Raw genomic sequence first — 22370 nt, forward strand, 5'->3', positions numbered from 1 at the left:
TGATCGTAAAAGTTTGTAATACCGCATTTACAAGGATAAATTTTAACAGAATTCTCTGTTATAAATAGAAATATATTGGCCAGAACCGTTGAAATTAATGTACCGAACAGTAATGTACTGAATAGCGTTTAAGATGAAAGACACGATCGATTGTTTTCTGTTATTACGTACTTTATATTTAAAATAATTGTTCTCATTTATGTAATGATTTGTTGAATTATAATTACAAAACACAAAATTTAACGTTTTTAAGCGATAATAAAATAAATCGTCTTAAATCTGTTTTTTTCCGAGTTTTCTGTTTTGAATCATTATATTCTTCTCTACAATAATGCTTGTGTCTTCTAATAAATGCGCTTTCCTTGGTACTTATAGCTTTGGAAACAGTTTCACGTCATGAAATATTATTGAGAGTGCAAAGACTAGTTTCCACTAGGTTCTTTGTATAATAATTCATTAATCACTTGTATTTTCTGTTGAAACTTTCTGAAATTTCGCAGGGAGGTTTGTTTATTAGAGAGATTGATATATTAAATTTTGGTGGTTAAAAGTCGACGATTTATCTACCTTAATTTTATAATTTGTATTTTTACAGGTCCGTACTCGTATGTTTGCACAGTATACAGTATATAAATTGGACTTCAGATGTATCAATATATTCGGTACCGTAAAATACATTAATTTATAATCCACGTTTCCTTTCACGGGAGGATTTTGGCGTTACCCGAAGACGTTAATGAACAAAAATAAAATTTTCAAATAATTCCAAAATTTAGGAATTAAGTAAACGAAAACATTTTTATGTCCAAGTTGATGGTGTTCCTAATACTACTAATGAGAATATAATAAATTGCTCTATAAAAAGTATTTAAATTGAACTGATATCGAGTCTAATTTTTGAAGTCCGAGCGTGATAAGCACTTGTAGAGTAAGCAATAATAAACTTAATTCGTAGAAACTAGATTCGGCCATTACAAAACAAACACTAATAACCGTTTACTGCCATAATGTTTATTTATTTGCCTGCTTAATCGTATTATCAACACCAGAATTAAAAATACAGTATCTGTCCTTTAAGGACCATTTTTTATTATTATTGATAATTAATATTGATTTCGAAATAAAAGCAAATTCCTATTTAAAAAATTAGAAAGTAAAATTTTTCGCCTTAAGGACCATTTTTTTATTATCATTGATAATTAATATTGATGTCGAAATAAAAGCAAATTCCTATTTAAAAAATTAGAAAGTAAAATTTTTCGCCAAAAGAACACTCACAAAATGTGTTTTTATGGGAAAAACTACTAGAAAAACATAAAATAATTAAAAATAAATGCTTTTAGTTATAAACTATAGCTTCGAGGATACAAAATTTGTATTTTTCTTTACTCATCTAACAAAAACAGCAGCGAGATACGTACAGTCTAATGTTTAAAACTATTTCAAATTCAAACAGCTGCTGGTCGACTTTTCCGAGGAATTTTCATGAACGTCTCAGGGGAAGACAGGGTTCTAGCAGAATGTTTACTATCTAATGTAAGTACTCAAACATATCACGAGATTTTCGGTCATTTCTACTATTTATATAGAAAGAGACCAAAAAAGTTCAAAAACAAAAATTTCTATTCGGTATAGCATTACAAAATTTGCTGAGGTCATAGACAACTTTTAATAGAACTTAAATAAATTTCAAAGAAAATCAATTGAAATAACGTGGCTTCTGGTTTGCATCGGAGGTTCGTATATGGTAATCCGAATTTCCAGACACTAATCACTCTATATCTGGTCACGTCTATCTAACTCTGTTCTGGAGATTAGGACAGAGAAACGGACTACAATGGAAATTTACAGGTCTACAAATTTTTCAATTTGCAGTCCAATAACATTACAAATTCAATGATAAATTCAAAGCCAACAGATAACTAGCGAACATTGGTAATTGGTCGCAAATTTTCACCTGAACAACGGGCTCGTCACGTCAACTTTCCGGCTTTTCTTAACGTTTATAACACCTAAATTGGATCGAATTTCCCATAAAAAGTCCTCCCAGAAGCATTACCTCTCCACATCATCTGCGTGTCGTATATGTGAGATAGCCGGGGACGTAAACAAAGTTACGCCACTTACGGGCACGCGATCGTGAGATCGGTTCTCTTACTTTTTATAGGAGAGCGATAATCGCTAGTAGATCTGAACTGTGAAGTCCAGATGCTCGTCAGGGCTGACACCAGTTTGTCAATTAAATTCCGCGGACAAACACGCGTGTGAGATCTGATTCGGACTCAAATGAAGAGACATTTAATTTGATAAACAAACAATAGTAAATTTAATAAAACATAAGAAAATATAAACTAATACAGAATATCAAATAAAAGAATGATATAAATCGAAAGAGACGCGACCCTATTATAACCGATACAAGATCGAGAGAGAGATTACAATATCGTTATAAAACATACAACCTGGTTTAGTTGTCGTTCGTCTTCTTCTCTGTAGGCAAGGGCATGTTTAGAGGTAAAGTTCATTTACTTCGTTCCATGGGAGATCGATATGTGCACAAAATCAAAGTTTAACTTCTAAGTGCTGACTCTGGAATTATTCTATGTGACTCGTCTAAAGGCGTTGGTCATCAGGAGGAAAACATGTGGAGTCCGGACACTTCCAGGTGTGTCGATGAACTCCCCGAATTCTGACAAATTTCCCCTATATCTCAGGATTTACGACCATCTGCCAGAAACTCTTTCATGTGAACGGGATGAAAGGGGAATCAAAGAGGGGTAGATAGTTCCCATCTGAGCTAGATTTTTAGCGGATAAGGGAAAAAACAGAGGATGTACGAACTTCCCTCAAAGGAAATAGCATCTGTTATCTATCTTTCCCACGTTGGAAAACGTTAATTTCTCACACAAATGAAATAATATTTTATGACAATATTTAACATTATTAATAAAATTACTATTTTAGACCCAGGGCCTTTCAGGTCTCACATATACAAACAAATAAAAATTTTAAAGTAATTTTATTGCCATCAATTAAACACAATTGAATGCACAAAATAGATCTTGGAATAACGTTATAATTTTATTTTATTAATTATGTATTAATATCATCAAAGCATTATAATGAAACAAACTATTCGCATTGTTTCAACTTTAACAAAAGTCTTCAGCAAATTAACAAGTCGCCATTCGAGCTCTTTCTAGAGAAACAAAGTGAAAATTACTGAAATGAATGAAACTGTGAGTCTAAGTCGCCAATTAAGATAAAAATGATATATTTTGTATCGTAATTGATGATGAATTCAACGAGCATTGCTCATTTACATTTGACAAATCACTTTTTCTTGTAGGAATTGCCAAAACCGTCGGTTCCCGAGCTCTCCGTTACTCTAAACAGATTCTTGGAAGGAATCAGAACAATTGTTCCCGCTGACAAATACGATAAAGCTCGAAGATTGATCGAAGATTATAAAACGTCGGGGGAAATGCAAAAACTGCAGCAGTTCTTGAAGGAATATGCAGAAAGCCATGAAAATTACGTGAGTGTTTCTTCTTTCTCGACATGCCATTTCACTAGAAATAATAATAAACGCCGTTGCACGTGACCGAATTCTGGCTGAATAAAACTTTGAAAAATCCTCTGCCTCTCTCCATCAACTCCAGTCCGTTCTTCCTGCTGCCCGAGCGTATATTCAATACGGATGACGAAAGATTTCGGTAATGATTTCTCGTTTATAATCATTTCTAACTAACCCCGCGTTTTTTTATGCAGCGAGAGTGTAGCGAAATGACGTAACGAGCAGTATTGGCCAATTAGAAACCAGTTTCAGTGTGTTCGCTGTAAAGCGCTTCTCGAGCGCTGCATAAAAAAACGCGAGGTAATTGTCTTATCGATGACTGTGGATTATTTCTCAGATTTATAGCGAGATTTATCCTTTTCTCTCTTAATTTTAATAAAAGAGTTGACAGGTAAACAGAAATTATAAACAAGAAACAAATTATTTACACGAAGAAAACTGAATAAAATGATTAATTTTAATTATTGTAGATGCAAATTAAAACAGGAATTTGCTGGGGGACAGGGGAAAGAGAATGCATTTTCCATTGCCACGTATCGTCACTTCTTCACGGCTTACAGGAGACCAGGCGCGATTAAAGACGAACACATTTTTAGAGAAGGCGGCGATTTTTCATTGTCGTCCGCAACAATCAGGTAATGAGGAAGAAAACAATGCGATTTATTGTCTTTATAGCTTTCTGATTTTCAAGTTGACTTTTTATGATGAAATATATTACGTTGAATGTCTCCCTATTGGTTTATTAAAACCCTTTCTACGTGTATTGCTATATTCTTTTTCACGGGTTCGCAGTCTTTCTCTTGTATTGGCCCATATAGAAAAATATTTTTTTTTTAATCGAATCACTTAAAACTTTTTCTATTTCTCAAGATTGTTTGTAATACACCAAAAAAGTTATTTACTCTGTTAATGAATTTCCCACGTAATATGTATTATTCTCATTTGAAATTCTCCATTTCTGTTTTATTGTAAACTGTAAGATCAATTTTTAAATTTCTGGTATACATAACTTTCTTGGAACATCTTTACTGTTAAATTATTCAAATTTATGATGCTAAGATGACTTTGTGAAATTTTGTTCGGAAAGAAAGGGCGACAACTACTATCGAATGAATTTCGGTGTAATATGCGAATATCAACCACAGGTAAAAACAAATATTGTTAAGATATGTTGTAATTGTCAATCTATTTAATTTGAATTTTGTGTAAATTATATGAAAGCCATATTTAAAAGCCCAGTAGTCAAGCTGTTATCTACGACCCTGTTTGTTCTCCAATGATTATCGTCGACCTTGTTTGTTCTCCAAGTTGTATATGAAATATGAAATTGTCCATCCTGTACGACATCGGTACAATAGTGGTTTGTGTTTTATGGTATGTTTAAAAAAAAATTTTTTTTTTAAAACAGTTTATCTACTCGCGTATTTTTGTACAAATTTTCTCATGTTTTATTTTTTATGTATAGTTGGCTGAAGAGGGACCAATGCACGAAACGCGTAGTGTAAAAGGCGTCCCAACTGAATAAATAGTCAATAAGTTGCCAAGTGTTGATATATGTCACCTTAGTGTGTCTGCAAAGAATCAAAAATTATATTTTATTATTTCATCCCGGAATATCCCGGGATCTCTGGAAAAAAAAATTATTTTTCCCGTAATCTCGCTGGAAGCAAATGAGAAACTGTAATCAAGATATGCAATTCGAACACATGCAGCACAAATATAAATCACGTCAACCTTATGGATCACGCCCATCACTAAAAATTAAACTAATATCTTCTAATGCATATAATGAACAGCTTCGAAAGTATAACCCCGAAACTGATTATCTTCGCGATATCACTGTTGGAGGTGTGGAACCAGAGGTCTCGCATCGTTCGTGCCCAGTTTACCGCCTTTTCGAAAAGGTTCACCAATTACTCGCCCAAAGAATTTACCAAGCCGTTTTCAAGAAATTCAGAACTGTCAAACGAACGATTCTTTTCGGCATATCGAAAATACAACTAATTCCGATAATTCCTCACCACGTGGCACTACGGGCCCAAATTCTACGAATTTACGTCGCAACACTAATTGAAATTCAGCAACAAGACCAGAGCCTAAAAGAGTGAATGACTCTAATTCTATAAACTGCATTAAGACCGATATAAAAAACGAGCCTTAATACCTGCTACCATTAACGACCAAAGCGAAGTTCGTGCACTCTGTAATCCATGCGCAGATATCACAGTTATTCAACAATCGTGCGTTCCACCCGATTGTGTCATTTATCCGTGGACCGATGGTGAATTCCGAGTTGTTGATCAGGAAATAAAGCCCATAGGTTGGATAGCCTGAAAACGTTGATCATTTGATGCCAAAAGTTGGAATTTGCAAACAACTTCCATTTTCGTTAATTCTAGGATTCGACTGGCAACAACGAGTTCGAGCCAGAAGCGCTTACGATTCTAACGGCTCATTATGTATCTCTACGCCATCTGCACTTCATCTGCACCAATGTATTCACGCGTCTAGGAACAGTATTAGCTGTATTTCTTCAAATAACATTTCATTACCGCCATTAGATAATGTCACTTTACCAACAAAAGTGCAAAATTGTTTTAGTCCACAAACGCAATTAATTCCAAAATCTACAGGATTATCAAAGGACAGCAAATTCAACTCGACGCCGTTATTAGAACATTTGCCGACATCTTCTATTCTGAAGTTAACAACATTGGATTGTATCCGTACGTGGAATTCGAAGTAGATTTACAACTCGACAAACCTCTTAGGTACCGCCTCACGGAGCCCGATCGCCAGTTTACGAAGGCTCAGATTCTAAAATGGATAAAACAAGGAATTTGTCGCCCTTTTCAATCGCCTTACGCAGCGATTGCCTTCATTATGGAACAGCCCTCACGAAAGTACCCAAGAAGAGTTGTTGTAGATTTTTCACCCAAGATTAACAGTATCACCGGGATCGACCCTCACCCGACGACCGAATGGAAGACGTTATTAAACGCGCAGTAGGTAAACTCTACGATTCAAAGATGGATATTAAGTCTGCATTTAACACAATTCGCATAAAAGAAAGCGATATTTACAAAACTGGTTTTGTTACTTTCGACAGACATTTTGAATTTCTACGCATGCCATTTGGAAGTACCAACGGACCATCAACGGTGACGACAGCTATTAAATTAGATTATGGTCATTTAGCGCAGTATAATGTAAATACATATATTGACGACATTTCAACATCCAATAATGATTTCAACTATCACCTAAAAGTGCTTTATAAAATCCTCGAAGCAATTCGCAATGCTGGCTTTAACTTGACACCAGAAAAATCTCAATTTGCAGCTTCAGAAATCTCTTTTTGGTACAATTCTTTCTCAACATTGTGAACGCCCTGATCCAGGACTCGCAGCATCAGTCGAACGTTATATAACTGTGAAATCGATTCACGAAGTTAGAAGCTTCCTTGACTTTGCCAATCAGTTTAGAAAACATATCCGCAATTATGCTGTTATTGCAAAACCATTGACAATTATACTAAAAAGACTTCAAAAAAGGTTCAGTAGTACCCCCATTTCTTTATCAGATGACCAACAACGCGCATTCGAGACTTTAAAAACTGTTATTACCCTCACTCCTGTTCTAGCTTATTCAAACAAGGATTGCCTACTTTTGTCGAAACGGATGCATCGTATTCTGGACTCGTTGCATGTTTATCTCAAGACCGAGATGGCAAACGCCGTGTTATTGAATGCGCATCACGCACACTAAAAGATGCAGAAACACGTTATCGTAGCGATGAGTTAGAGTGTACGGCTGTACACTGGGCACTAACGGAAAAATTTCGACTTTACCTCGTTGGTCATAAATTTCAACTCATACTGACAACTATACAACTGCATATGTTATTTCGAAATCTGCAGTCAATCGTAAATTCGCTCGCTTTCTGATATATTTGGCTCAATTTGAATTTACAATTATGCTTCGTTCTGGAAAAGAAAACGCCATCGCCGATCATCTTTCGCGATATCCAACGTTAGCTGTTTGCTTAACCGTTACAGCGAGTTACGAATTCCAAGACGAAGAAAGAACAATTTTTGTCAGTATATCTATCTCCTGCTAAATAAAGGAAAGCCTAGTAAAAGAACAATGGATATCATCTGCAATTAAACATACATAATAACACTCTTGTACGTTTGAAGAATAATGGATCAAAACCTGCCGCTGTCATACCAAGGAGTATGCGAGAACAAACTTTAATACCTGCCGTGATGATGTCGGACATATGGATGAAAAAAAAACTCTTCACAATGTACAACAACGCTACTAGTGGCCAAATATGAGAAAAGAATGCAAACAATACGTTCAAACTTGCCACAAGTGTCAAATTGTAAACCGCGGTACTGCTAATGCATATGGATTATTGCAACAACTGCCTATACCTTACAAAACCATGGGAGATCGTATTTGCTGATCAAATAATTTGCCTACCGCAAACTAACGCAGGAAACACCAACACACTTGTTCACGTCGACCACGGCACACGTTACGTGACTTCAACCTCTTCTGCTTCTCTCGCTGCTCACACAGTTACCGATGCCTTATATCATAATATCATACTCCGATATGGGCCACCCAGCATGTATTTATCAGACAGAGGAACTGCTTTTACAGCTCGCCATACTCAGCGATTCCTGCAAAAATATGGAATCACGCAATCTCGACGCCACCCTTTTCGCCCTAAGTAAATACTATTGTTGAACGTGCTAATGGTATCATTGTATCGACTCTGAAGAAATTAGTCTACAAATATCTCGAAAAATGCGATATACTATTGCCAAACGCTTTATTGGCCATAAATACCACGAGACAAAACTCCACAAAGAAGTCTCTATTTTATTTGCTATATGGATATGATCCCAGTCTTCCCCGTGAACTTCACATTTGAAGTTTTATTGACGATACTCCTCGTCAAGACCAGTGTTTTTTAACCTGTGGGTCGCGACCCCCCATGGGGTCGCAAAGCCATACACGGGGGTTCGCGGGTAAAAGAAAAAGACAAGTGTTTGTAGGTCCTACACTACAATAAAAAACCTACAATTTCAGTGAGAAAGCTGTACCTGTTTATTTTACAATATAATTGGTTTTTCGATCAATATTTAGGTCTCAACAAAAAGAAAATTAAATACAGTATGTAGTTTTTAAAATCACTGATATAGTTTTATTATGGCCCTGGGGGTCGCTAGAAGTTATTAACTTGTAAAGGGGTCACGTATTCAAGAAGGTTGAGAAACACTGAGTTAGACCTTTTAACCTTAGCCAGGGCCAAAGCCGCTAACAACGTGTACGAAACACACTTGGATAACAAAAGGAGATTTGATCTCCATCTAAACCCCATTCGTTTAAACCTGGCGCCATATTCTGGTCACTGTCTCTGGTCTCGCGTCTCTCGCAAGCCGGTCGCTGATTGGCTAATCATTTGGATTAGCCAATCAGCGACCGGCTTGTGAGAGACGATAGACCAGAGACAGTGACCAGAATACGGCCTCTGGAGATCTCGTCTTATACGACGGGCCGAAACAACACGATCATAAACTCTCGCCAATGTTGAAAGGACCATTCGAGATTGTTCGTCCAGTCGGGGCCGTATGCTACGAGATCACATCGCTCACAGCACAAAGAAAGTTTCAGAAGGTCGTTCATGCGCAACATCTTCGTCCATATTACAAGCGAGATGCGCCAGTCGTCGAAGAAGACGAAAGCTCTGAAGAAGAACCGGAAGTGGACGTTTGGAATCAGGTAGACGATCGCTCAAATGTACTGTACTTGACCGATAGCTAAGGACCAAGTAGACACGACAGACTTTGTTTTTTGGATGGTTTTAGGACGGCAAAATGGAGTGAAAAGGTGTGAGTAAGTTGACAGGTTTCCGAATAATTAGACAGGTCCACAAGTTCAACAAAACAACAAATTTAATATAAACTTAATCTAGAATACATAAAGTTTTCTAAGGTTAGATACATAGGACGTGTTACTGTAACTTATTGCTAAAGAATTATTTAACTAACGAACCGAGAGAGAGAGAGTTTACGATTCTACATATAATAAACCTCATAGGCCGATGGTTCCCGATCTATTTGTATAGGACGTCGGTAAAGTAAAACTCCTGGATCGGGGAAGTTGAGACGGCGACAGGGAGGTCGAGGCAAGGGTGGCGACGGACGAAATGGCGAAACAGGTCGATGTCCGCAGTTGATGTCTGCCTGGAAGACTGTATCCAAGCCCTTTTTATACCCGTTTTCGGGAGAGCTGACTAATGCTATGTATGATGTAACCCGTTCTAAGATCGATCTGTGTCCAGGTGTTGTTTACAGTATGTTAATTGTCAGAAATCGAACATTTCGACAAATCAAATTTATTACTGTTTCTATCCGGTATGATTATTCATTCTAACTCATAAATTTGATAACAGCTGTCAAATAAACTGGATTAATTAATAGAAGTGACTAAAATCAAAGTTTGTCTCGCAACTTTAGTAATAATTGTTTAACTTGAAGAGATATTCGATCGGCCTTATTGCCGGGCTCCGTATCTCGCCACCCGTCGGATTCATTGCGAGTCTAGGCGAACCCATAATTGGCCTGATAAAAGAAGCTCACTTAGTGCCCGTAAGGCAGAAAAGTTTTGAAAAGAAGTTACTCAACTCTTTAATAATAAGGATAATCGCTAATATAAAAAATGCATATTAATTTTTCGTATGTCAAACGTCTACACATTGAATTAAAGTTTGTTAAACTGTCATCAACACTTTTTGTGTTACGTCTTTATGACAACCCCGAATCTAATTTATACAGAATGTAATTAAAAAACTGCATATTTTGTAAATTCCAATAAGATACAGACGAACAACGAAAGTTTTGGTAAAATTTATTAAATGAATTTTTAATCATTATTAAACAATTTTGAACTCGAAATTCTGCAGCTTAAACCGAAAACAAGCAATTGGCCATTGGGACTAACATTTTTCTTCATTCAATTACTTTGCTTCAGCTTTAACTGCAGCCTTTGTCGGTGAGCTAAAACAACATCACGTGAGTAATTCAATTGTCTAAAACACCAAAGAATTGTTAAACAACAAAGAACAACCTGGTGGAAACTGCAGTCTTCCCACTCTCACAAAGCTCCTTCAAATCCATCAAGCTCACGTGCAGATTTCGTGCAAATCTCTCCGAATCCGTCGAAGTGTTTTTGAACGACGAAATGCAAAAGACGATACGATTCTCCTGTGGATTGTACGAACATCCGTATCCGTCGGGCACCACGGGACCGTATCCAACTACGATGTCGTAGGTCGTGGGAAGCTACAAAAAGTCAATCAATTAATTCTCTTCTAATCGCTAACACTTAAACAATACATAGAAAGATGTCCGACCTGACTGGTGGATAAGCGGAAATTCAGGAACTCTTTGTAATAATCTGTTTGATATAGTGCCGGTTCTTGTAAGTTGTGTAGAGTAGCCATTTCCTTTAAGCATAGAAGATGGTTATCCGGTCCTTCTCCGTTGATTGTCTGAACAATAACATATATTATGAAATTATAAAATTGATAAGTAATTCTGATGATTCATTTACGGCTCTCTACTACTTACGTAGAGCAGAATTTCGGTTTGCTTCTTCACGGCTTTTTGAAATTTCTCCCATTTCTCAGCCTAAAAATATCGAAGGAGTCCATGTGAATAAGATGTTGTAATAATTGAAAAATTTTCATTCGACTGACCTGACTCAGAGAAGGATCTAACATGGACTTTGAGAAATCCAAAGCCTCTTGGCTGCAAGCGCGGATGTTGTCTATGCGACCAAATCTGAATTTTCTCAAAGCGGCACTTTCGTAAGTGGCCGTCATTGTGTTATACATTCTGAAAATAACAGCGTCGGTGACTTAGTTACACTCAAATAAACTTTAAAAGAAAGAGAATCGTCTATGCTTCTAACACAATAAAGTGTTATAAATTAAGACACTTGGCGGGTTTTCTCATCTTTATTTAGTTGATACGTGTGAAAATTTTTACACGTTTCGGGCTCTTAAGCCCCTCTTCAGCCAACTAAAACATTAAAAAAGGATATCATACATATAAAAACACAAGTATTGTAGAAATCATAAAAATATAAAACGTACCTTTCACTTACAAAATAGTGAAAGGTACGTTTTACACTATTTTGTAAGTGACATCTTTTTTAATGTTTTAGTTGGCTGAAGAGGGGCTTAAGAGCCCAAAACGTGTAAAAATTTTCACACGTATCAACTAAATAAAAATGAGAAAACCCGCCAAGTGTCTTAATTTATAACACTTTATTGTGTTAGAAGCATAAACAAATTGTAAAGCACGGTTTCATATCATCAAAAAAAGAGAATCGTCGTTTAAACAAACCTGAAGTACGTCAACTGCAAACACAACTGAACGAACACATCGGGACTAATTTTTTGTTTCTTCGGCAAACCTTTGCCGTATTTGTCAAATATAAAAACATTGAGTTCCAGCGTGTCGATTAATCTGAAAATAATGTTTACAGACAATATTTATACATCCTTCGGACAATAATTGTGTTTAAGTAGCAAACGAAACCAGGGGCAAATCCTGACCATAATTTTTGGGAATGCTGAAAATGATAATAAGAGTAATAGGACTATCTCCATCACTAAACAATAGGCAGAAAGGTTATTTGGTGTAAATGCTGACAGGGTACGGGAAGCTTTGTGTTAAATGTGCGTGACTAATTGAAACGAAATTGCCACGACTTTTGTTTATAATTACAATGAAATTTCTGTCGAGAAATAATAATAGATTTCGCAACATTTATCGATTGATAGAATCAAAAGAACCTACTAAATTGTGGATAAATATCTAATTATGGCAATTGCACGTAAATCAAAGTCTTTTCAAACACGAAAGCCATATACGTAGAGATTTTACGAGGTTATACACATCATAATTTCTAAGCAGTTATGTTCTTAAACGTAGGCAATGAACAAATTAACGTTTCGTCTTGTTTTCTACGCGTCAATAAAAATTATCCGCGGATCGTCAAAATTACAGTAACTTACGCGTCTGTGACGGCCGATTTATTTTTAATCTCTTTTTCGACAGTTTCCTCGAGGTCCCAGATGAGTCTTTTGACTGTCAGTAAATCGTCGGACGATCTCTTCGGCTGATCTTTTTTCCTGCAAACATTATAAACACTTTACTTCTATTCCTAATATTTAATTTAATTAACAGATAAAACAATCTTACATAAAATTTAGAAATTCTTCGCAGAATCTTAAAACTGTAATCCCTTCCGACACCGAATGTTCGATCACAATTCCGTTCACACCATTTTTGGTCACGATAAACTACACAAAGGCGAGAGTAAACAATCGGGCATCCATTTATGTACCATGTTATAGGCAAGTTTAAGGAATACAATTAATTTATCATGGTTTTTTTTAAATTAAATCGAAATTCAGATTTACGTAAAATCAAAATGACAATTAGGTGAAATTAATATTAAAAAATGTATTCATTTTTTCGTATTCGTATGCAAACTGCTCGATACACTTCGGTTAGAATATAAAAAACTCAACTATACGAAACACAAAACGTTCAAAATATAAATCGCATTGTGAGATTACTTCCGTGTATTTACTTACGACAATTGATTTTTGAATGAATTTACTGGTAGATATATTTATTCATATCAAATTACGTTAAACACGAAAGTAGTCTTTCGAAAGTATTTAAAGATGAAAGCGTACCATTAAAAATTATCGACCTTTTTCGTTAGTTGTTTGCAACGAATAAATTTTACCTGAATAAATTTATCGAACCATCTGTTACCGGTGGAATGTTCGCTTTTATTGCCGTGAAGGATGTGGTGGGCCATCTCTTCCAGACTCCCGTCCGAAAAGCTCTTCGATGTCGTTTGTTTCCTCGCCCCTTCGTTCGATTCGTCCATGCACACCACAAACATGCAATTTTCAATAATCCGAATGGACTCTTTATTATTTTCGTCTGCGTAATCGTAAATTTCGGTTAACGATCGAGAATTTTTAATATGTAAAAAATTTTTGGCTTTGCTGTCTCACTTTCGATCATTCGTTCTCTTATTCTCGCCCATTCTTTTCGATTGAGAGCCGTGAGAATACCCACTGGCTGATAATGTGGCTCCAGCTTGCTGAGAGCATCGATTTTCTTCAGCTTTTCTACCAGCGCTTTTTCACTTGGAACAGCTATTCTACCGGGTATCATCAACACAAATAACTGTTAAATGTTTAAAAATACAATTGTGAAGACATCAGCGTGTATTACTCTAATATCTTTAATTAATTAAGCATTTAATTAATCGAGTTGGAAATGCCAATGAAATAGAGAAAGTACTTTTTTAACACTGGAATGGTTCTGTGGAATAACAAAAGTAATGCAAATTTTAACGTCTTCAAGAATAAACATTGTGTAGTATATTACAAATAAGCTTAATACGGCACGTATTTCCTACAATACATATATACGCTACGCGATGTATTTTATTAAAATTGTTATATATGCAGCGTGATTCAAATGTCTTATACAAACTTTAAAGTTAAGTCAGTAGAACAACAATGTAATTTTACCTAAGAACTTAAGCCGTGAACACCACCAGAATTGTTCAAAGTATGGAAAGAATGAGAAAGGAATACGTCATGTTTATTAGAACAACCGACCGTTTGCGACTATGTTAGCAACTACAAGTACAAATACGTTCGCAACTAGAAATGATTTCTTTCTTTGAATTTTTGATTTATCTTTATAGAATGTCTAAGACCTTACCAATCCCTCTGTATATACCTCGGGTTTAAAATTGTTCGACAGTAGAAAATGTTTCTTTATAATGTTTTTGTACAATCGTTACGAATTAGCATGAAATTCCGACAGTTACAATAACTGTTATAAAAAGTGTACTGTGACAAGTAAATAATATTTTTACCATTCCTACGCGAATATTTTGGGACAAACTGAATTGTATAAATTTACTTTAAATAAATAACCGTCAAAATGCATTGAAGAACGAAACATTTGACTAACAAAGAACGTTCTGAAAATATTGCTGAACCTGCCTCTATGAGTGCAAAACACAAGAATAGCAGTGTTCGACTCATAATAGTGTTGCCTGTTCTTGCGTCTCGCCTTCACACCGGTGAGATTGTTTTCTTTGCATGTAAACAGACACGAGGAATTTATACAAAATGACACATTTCGTATCACCAAAGATTATAACAATTTAATTTCTGAAATCTTAAACGAGTATTTTTATGTTTCACTACATGAAAAACATAGAAAGCGAAATAATCTGAGTAAGTCATATCCAACTAAATTCTTTTATTTGTATTTTACTAAGTGTTGTATTACTTCGAAATCATGTTTTTCCGATAAAGATTATTCAAAATTTAGTAGTTTTCGTTAGTTACGAAAGTGTGCAAGATTATAACCACTAACTTTTAATCACTTAATATCTCATTAGCAGTGGATGTCTTAAAATGTAAAGGGGTTGCATTGAATTAATATTATAGGCAATGTTCCCAAATGGAATTGTTTCGGGGATAAGAGCGCTATTTACGTATTAGAAACACGAAGAAAATCTGAAAAAGTCCCAGCTTGTTTCGCCTCGCACGCATCTATTAATAATGTCTAGTTCTCGTAGAAATTGCAATTACTGTATATGAAGTAGGTGTCGAAAGTTATCATGTAATATACCAAATTATTCGTTTGTAATTAAATCATATGTATCGATACCGTCAACGTGTTTATATAGAAATAATAAATGTAACAAACAATAGCAGTATATGCATATGGAAAAGATATAATATATAATGTATGCCGTAGGGAAATGGCAAGCTCGATATATCGAAAAGTTATAAAAAAGATAAATGAACTTGTTTTTTTTCAGCAAAAGTCTTACCTGATTGTTGCAGATCACAATGATATGTCTGCTGCCGCCTTCACTAAAAATGTGTTCGTCTTTAGTCGCGCCTGGTCTTCTGTAAGCCGTGAAGAAGTGATGATACGTGGCCATGGAAAGCGCATTCCCTTTCCTTTGTCCCCCAGAAAATTCTTGCTTTAATTCGCCACTGCAACAAATGAGTCAGCTTAGTTACAGTTTCCTTCGTGTAAATCTTGTTGATAATTAATGTCTATTTACCTGTCAACTCTTTGCTTGAACATAAGCGAAAAGATGATAAATCTCGCTATAAATCTGAGAAATAATCACATTTATCAATAGGACAAATTACTTATAAATGATTATTATACGAGAAACCCTTACCGAAATCTGTCATCATCCGTTTTGAATTCTTGCTTCGGCAGCAGGAAGAATGGATTGGAGTTGATGGGCAGAGGCAATGGATTTTTTAAATACATATCGTTCAGCCAGAACTCGGTTACCTGGAAAAAATGTATATTTGTATATTGTTATTTGTAGTAAAACCGCTTGTCATAAAAGAAGAAAAACTCACGTAATTTTCGTGGCTTTTTGCATATTCCTTCAAGCACTGCTGCAGCTTTTGCATTTCCTCCGACGTTTTATAATCTTCAACCAATCTTTGAGCTTCCTGGTATTTGTCACCGGGGACAATTGCTTTGATTCCTTCCAAGAATCTGTTTAGGGTGACGGAGAGCTCGGGAACCGACGGCTTTGGCAATTCCTACAAAAGAAAATCATTTATTAAATGTAATTGCGCAATGCTTGTTGAATGCATCGCCAATTACGATACAAAATATATTAACTTTATCTTAATTAGTGACTTAGACTTACATTTTCTTTCATTTCAGCCATTTTCGCTTCGTTTTTGTAGAAGGAGCTCGAATTGCAATTTATTAATTTGCTGAAGACTTTTGTTATAGTTGAAACAATGCGAGTCGGTTGTTGCACAATAATGCCTTGATTTTTGACTGTATGTTAATAGTTTTTATTTACCGTTCATATATTCATATATATATACAAGGTGTTTTTTAGAGGTATATAAATTTAATATGAAATAAAACACGTAATAATAATGTTAAATGGCCATGGTGTTGGATTTATTTAAAAGCTAATTTTATGCCATTAGTGTTAAACGTGATTTTGGGCATATGGGTCCAAGGCTGGCTCGAATGAAGCGCAATCGGGAAGGATAATTTTCGACCAACCAAACTGGCTGCGAGATCTCACTCGACAGCGTCAAAATACTTAAAACAGAAAAAAATATAATTAAAAGAAAATTCTACGAACAAATTGAAATTATTAAAACTAAAGAAACACACAGAATGAACTTAAATACAGGTGCAGTCATAAATGACATCTGGCAGCCATTCTTAAGTAGCAAAGCCCATTAATATGTTCTACCACCCTCCCTCTATCATACCCCATTGTGCAAGTTACACCAACCTTCCAGTGTATGTTACAAGCATCACTCACTTCGTTGTAACCTCTCCCATCTTGTCTATGTTCTCTACACATCTCATCAGAATTTTGTCACATCCTCTATTACGTTATTATTTTAAAAAATTCCACCTTTTAATATACGAGTATACTTAATTTTAGATTTAAGTTTACCCCTTTTTGAATTTTATTTAACACATGTTATACTACAATCAGTTGTATATGTATGGAACCGATAGAACTATAAGCTCCTTTTTTCCCCTTTTTTAAACTATGTGTATAAGTTATATCTTACGAGTCATGTTGGTTTAACTGTCACTATCTCAAGTGATTAAGTTTTATTATATAAATCATTGTACGCGTATACTAATTTTTTTCAATTCTGTAAATTTGGAAACCTGTAATCAATTTACTGATAAATATGTAATAGTAGGACTGAAGAGGGGCATTAAGCCCGAAATGCATATCCGTCCACACCAATAAAACAACCTTTTTTCTATGAAAGTGTTCCTGTGTGATATGTTATCAACAGCAACATTGTGCTAAGAAAATACATATAAAGAAAACAACGAGCAACTAAGATTTCAGAATACTATGGCCTGCCAAGATCCAGCGAACACCAAAAAGATGGAAGAAGAACTGAACAAACTACTAACAGATGTCTGGTATCTAAACATTATTTTATTAGAGAAATTAGAATTTCCAACACTAATCTTACCTAAATTCATATCATCATCAATGCAAAATCATGATGTTAAAAATGTAAATTATCCAACTATAAACGAACGGAAAAACTGGGAACAAATGTTAGTTATAAACTAAAGTACTTGCATAATACCTAATTTCGTTAAAAACTTTTTAATTAAAAGTCTAAATTTCAATGGCCCAACAAAAATTAATTATAATGATTTCATAGTAAATTTAGAAGACATACTTACTAAAATAGGTATTGACGAAAGAGAAGATGTCAGGGCCAATTTTAAACCCATTTTAAATCATTATAAACATACTAGTAATCTTAAAATCAAACAAATCAAATTCCATAGCAAACTTACACAAGTTAAAAAATTTTTAACTGATAACGATTTAACTATAGTCCCTGCTGATAAATCCAAGCAAATAGTTATAATGGAAAAAGGTAAATATGACAGGATTAATTAATTAAGCTTAATTTAGTCTCTTCTCCTCAATATTATCACACTTTAACCGAAGACCCTACTTCAAGTATACATCAAAGCTTAGTAAAAATAATTAAAAAACTTAAAGAATCTAATTATATTAATACTAATGATATTAACAATCTTCTTGAATACAACAGGAGAATACCCAGGCTCAACATCAGATTAAATGAATCTTACCGTACACTAGTTGACATTAAATTTTATATTCTTCACAACTTAGAGAAATTCCTAGGAACTTAGAAAAATAAACTAAATAAATTTGATAATTCAATTAATAGAATTAAAAACCTCCAAAATCTCAATGTAAATAAAAATATGAGAATGTTGAGCCTGGATATTAAAAACATGTACCCCTCAATCCAAAAAATGTTTATAATAAGTACATTAAATAGCCTAAACTGTGACAAATGGATAACCCAAATCGTCGAATTTGTTTTAGACAACAATTACTTTATTTGTAATAATGGTTTCTTTAGACCAGGGTTGAGCAACATTTTTAATATCAGCCGGAATTGATGAGGTAGCTACACGTACGCAGCTTTCTAATCGTGCATCACTCAGTCTTGATCGGTGGTCATTTTTGATTAATTTCATGGTTGAAAATAATTGTTCGCAAACATACGTACTTCCGAACAGAGACATCATTTGCTTTGCATTTTTCGTCAAAAGCGGAAATTTCTCAGGGCTCACATAAGATTTATAAAAATTTTCGATGTTTACTGAGAAAAATACATTTTTTAAATCGGTATTATTCTGCATGTCAATCACTTCCATTTGAAAGTCTTCGGGAACTGTATCCACATCGATATTAAATGGCGAGGAAAACATTTTCATGGAAACCGCTGTCTTCTCAGCTTTGAACATTTGGAATCGTAATTGAAATTCGTTGATTAAAATGTCTATATATTGTGCGTATTTTTGAGAAGTAGTAACGTTTTCTTTTTCTAAATGTGGAAAGTGAGACACATTATTCTGCAAAAGATGCTGTTTCCACAATTTTAATTTGCGCTCAAAGCCCTGAATTTTATCATACAAATTGTGAATAAACTGTCCTTTGCCTTGAAGTTCCACATTAAGATCATTGAGATGCTGAGTCATGTCGATAAGAAACCCAAAATCGCACATCCATTCTTTATTACCAAAATGAGGAAAGGCATATCCCTTCATATCCAAGAACAATTGTATTTCGCTTTTTAAGTTGTATACTCTTTTTAGCATTGCACCTCTACTAAGCCAACGTACTTCGGTATTAAAAACCACGTCGCCATATTCAGTTTCTAAATCTTTCAGGAATTCTTTAAATTCACGGTGATTTAACGCGCGCGACTTTATAAAATTGATTAGTTTAATTATTGGTACTGTGACATTTGGCAAACTCAATCTTTTCGCACACAAATTTTCCTGGTGAATTATGCAGTGGTTAACGAATATTTCCCTTCCTGTGACCTTCTTAATGTCTTGAAATAGCCTTCCCGATACTCCTACCTCCATGCTTGACATTGCTCGTGCTCCATCTGTCGATATACCAATAATCTTTTCTAATGAAATTGAAAAATTTTCCAACACAGACTTTAGTTCATCGTACAGGTCTTTGCCGGTTGTAGTCCCTTGCATTGGAATCAGTGAACACAATTCTTCGGTAATATTAAATTTGGTGTCAATACCACGTAAAAATATAGCCAGTTGTGCTGTATCGCTAATATCGCAACTCTCATCAAGTGCCAAAGAACAGTATTCGAATTTTGCAATGCGTTCACGAAGCGTTGTTGCTATGTTCTCGGACAAGTCTTCAATTCTCCTTGCAATGGTGAATCTTGATAAACTAATGTTTGAAATAATATTTATTTTATCAGGAAATGCTATTTCTGCAACAGCAGTCAGACATTCTTTTATCATCTCTCCATCCGCAAAGGGTTTCATTTTTTTTGCCAGTATTTGACTGACAACAAAACTAGCCTTTACTGCCGTATTTGATAAAATAGCTTGATTTTTAAAAATAGCCTGTTGTTTTCCCAAGTTTTTCTCCATTTGATTAAACTTATCTATCCGGAGTTGTCCTGTTAAGTTTTTATATTGTTGTTCATGTTTTGTATCGTAATGCCTTTTTATGTTATATTCTTTTAATGTCGACACAGTCTCTGAGCATATTAAGCATACAGCTTTATCTTCGACGAAAGTGAAAAAATAATCAAATTTCCACTTTTCTTGGAAATGCCTGTGCTCATCCACAACCTTCCGTTTTTTTGTTTGCTTTTCCGACATGCTATTATGGATTAAAAATTTGAAAGTTAAAAAAAAAGTGTTTTTTCAGAACAGCGGCAACACCTTAGCTGCACTGCGAGAATATTTACGATTAAAACCAAAAACCGTCAAGTTTTTAGTTCAATTATTTCAATAGATGGCACCACCAAACGTTGCCGGAATAGCCAAATAACTCGTCGCTGTTTTTTTTTTCTATAAGATACAATCATCGTTATTTATCAATGGCCACTCGCGTATGTGAGATTCTAGAAATTTTTAGATTCAAAACCCCACTCCCGTGACACCAATATGTAAATCGCCGGGGAGGCCGGGAACCGTCGACTCTCCCTGTACGGAAAACAGGTCGTTAAACCAGCTCACTGTCAGGATAGCTTGTTTTACGATAGATGGGTCCCTAGGGTTGGGACTCAAATGTCAGGCGAGTGAAGGGAGAGTTTTGGGGGCAGACGATAAGGTGAAGGACATAAACGAGTAAAGGAGTCTACCATTTTAACAAATATAAAACAAAAATTTATTAAAATAAGCAAAATTGACAAAAAGACTACACAAATCTCGTTTCTAAACCGCCTAACAGCTCGAGAGAGAGTTTACACGCTTTTTCATAACTCTTGGTAGGTTTCCTAGACGAATAAGTCCAAGTAGCCCTTTAAATGTTCAAATAAAGGTGGTGTTAATTCAAAGGAGCACAAATATAAAAAGTTCGCGACTTTGGCGATGATAGGATATCGATGTTCGTAGATCGGAATTTCGGCGGTTCGGAGAATCGGCTCGATGTCGTCGGTCCGGCGTTCGTTAAGAGACTCCCCCCGAGAGGGGATAAGAACTGTTTTTTATAGATTTTTGTGGGGAATTTCCACCACGTAATCGGATGTTCATGAGCTAAAGGTTATAGGTGTCCCAGGGACCTAAAACAAGTGACGAAAGTTGGATGCTAACTATAAACTTTTGTGCAAGACAAGCTGCAATTTATGCAGAGAACAATGGATGTTGATAGTTATGACAGGAAAGTTTAAACATTCCCGGCTAAGATCGTTTTTTCTTCTAATTCGTTACATAAACGAAAGTGAATTAATTAAAATTTAAGTTACTAAACGAGCAGGATTTTCATTAATAAAATTCCGGATCTCACACGTACAATGGACGGTGATTCATCGAATTGGAGCGGTTTTATAATTCACGGGAAAAGAAATAAATAAAAAAACAGGTTCGAATGAGAGGTTCGGTATCTCGGTCACACACGTGTCTGGCTAGAAACCTCTCCCCCCCTTCGCTCGCCTTCACTTTACTTCCACATTTAAAGTAAACATCACGTTAAGTGCCTGTGTGTAGAAGGTAGAGAGAGACCAAGGTGTATTCTGACTTTATCGAATAAATTAATAGGAAAGTTTCTATAAACATTAACTGTCGTGTCTGTTCAAAAATTAAAATTCCGAAGAGTTTCTGGAAATATCGCATCAACATTCTATTTCACTTAAATTTAACTAAAAATCTCGGTTATATAACTAATCAATACATATATAACTGATATTAATATAGCATTTATATAAATATAAATATAACATTATATAAATATTAAGTTATATAAATATCACTCATATATAACGTAGTCACTTATATAAATATAACATTTATATAAGTGACTACGCAGTAAAATTTTAACTCAAAGCTAGCATTTAGTCTGCTTTCTACACAGAAGTGTTCGATTTACTTTTACGTAAGAACAGAACAACTGCGAGTGATTGTTTTCAATTAAATTATATATTTTATTTTGCCATCACTTAATTAAATTACTTAAAAAATTATGATAAGAATCATCTCGAGCGAAAGTCCTGCAGTTGATCAGAAAGAGGAAATATGTCTGCAGTGTTTTCTCTCTTCATTTACTTCAATTTCGAAGGTCTACGGCTTGGAATTTTTTACTC

The 22370-nt window shown here is 35.0% G+C and overlaps 2 protein-coding genes across 2 annotated transcripts; both read right to left on the reverse strand.

Annotated features, from left to right (window-relative positions):
* Positions 1-10489: 10489 nt before the first annotated feature.
* LOC111625375 (choline O-acetyltransferase-like) lies at positions 10490-16529 on the reverse strand. The gene is made up of 15 exons (XM_023368512.1): positions 16400-16529; positions 16101-16289; positions 15911-16029; positions 15788-15841; positions 15548-15716; positions 13698-13872; positions 13421-13623; positions 12865-12965; positions 12678-12794; positions 12004-12126; positions 11352-11490; positions 11224-11283; positions 11007-11144; positions 10721-10935; positions 10490-10650 (listed from the first exon to the last, which is right to left on the reverse strand). Exons 1-15 carry the CDS (start codon positions 16418-16420, stop codon positions 10611-10613), a joined length of 1863 nt encoding a protein of 620 aa, XP_023224280.1. The 5' UTR covers positions 16421-16529; the 3' UTR covers positions 10490-10610.
* Positions 16530-18621: 2092 nt separating this feature from the next.
* On the reverse strand, positions 18622-20456 carry LOC111624978 (general transcription factor II-I repeat domain-containing protein 2B-like). Its single transcript, XM_023367992.1, has one exon. The coding sequence runs from the start codon at positions 20446-20448 to the stop codon at positions 18622-18624; it is 1827 nt and encodes a 608-aa protein (XP_023223760.1). The 5' UTR covers positions 20449-20456.
* Between the last annotated feature and the right edge of the window lie 1914 nt (positions 20457-22370).

This window comes from Centruroides sculpturatus, unplaced genomic scaffold (genome assembly GCF_000671375.1).
Source record: "Centruroides sculpturatus isolate CEXI.00-Female unplaced genomic scaffold, Cexi_2.0 scaffold77, whole genome shotgun sequence".
Lineage (NCBI taxonomy): Eukaryota > Metazoa > Arthropoda > Arachnida > Scorpiones > Buthidae > Centruroides > Centruroides sculpturatus.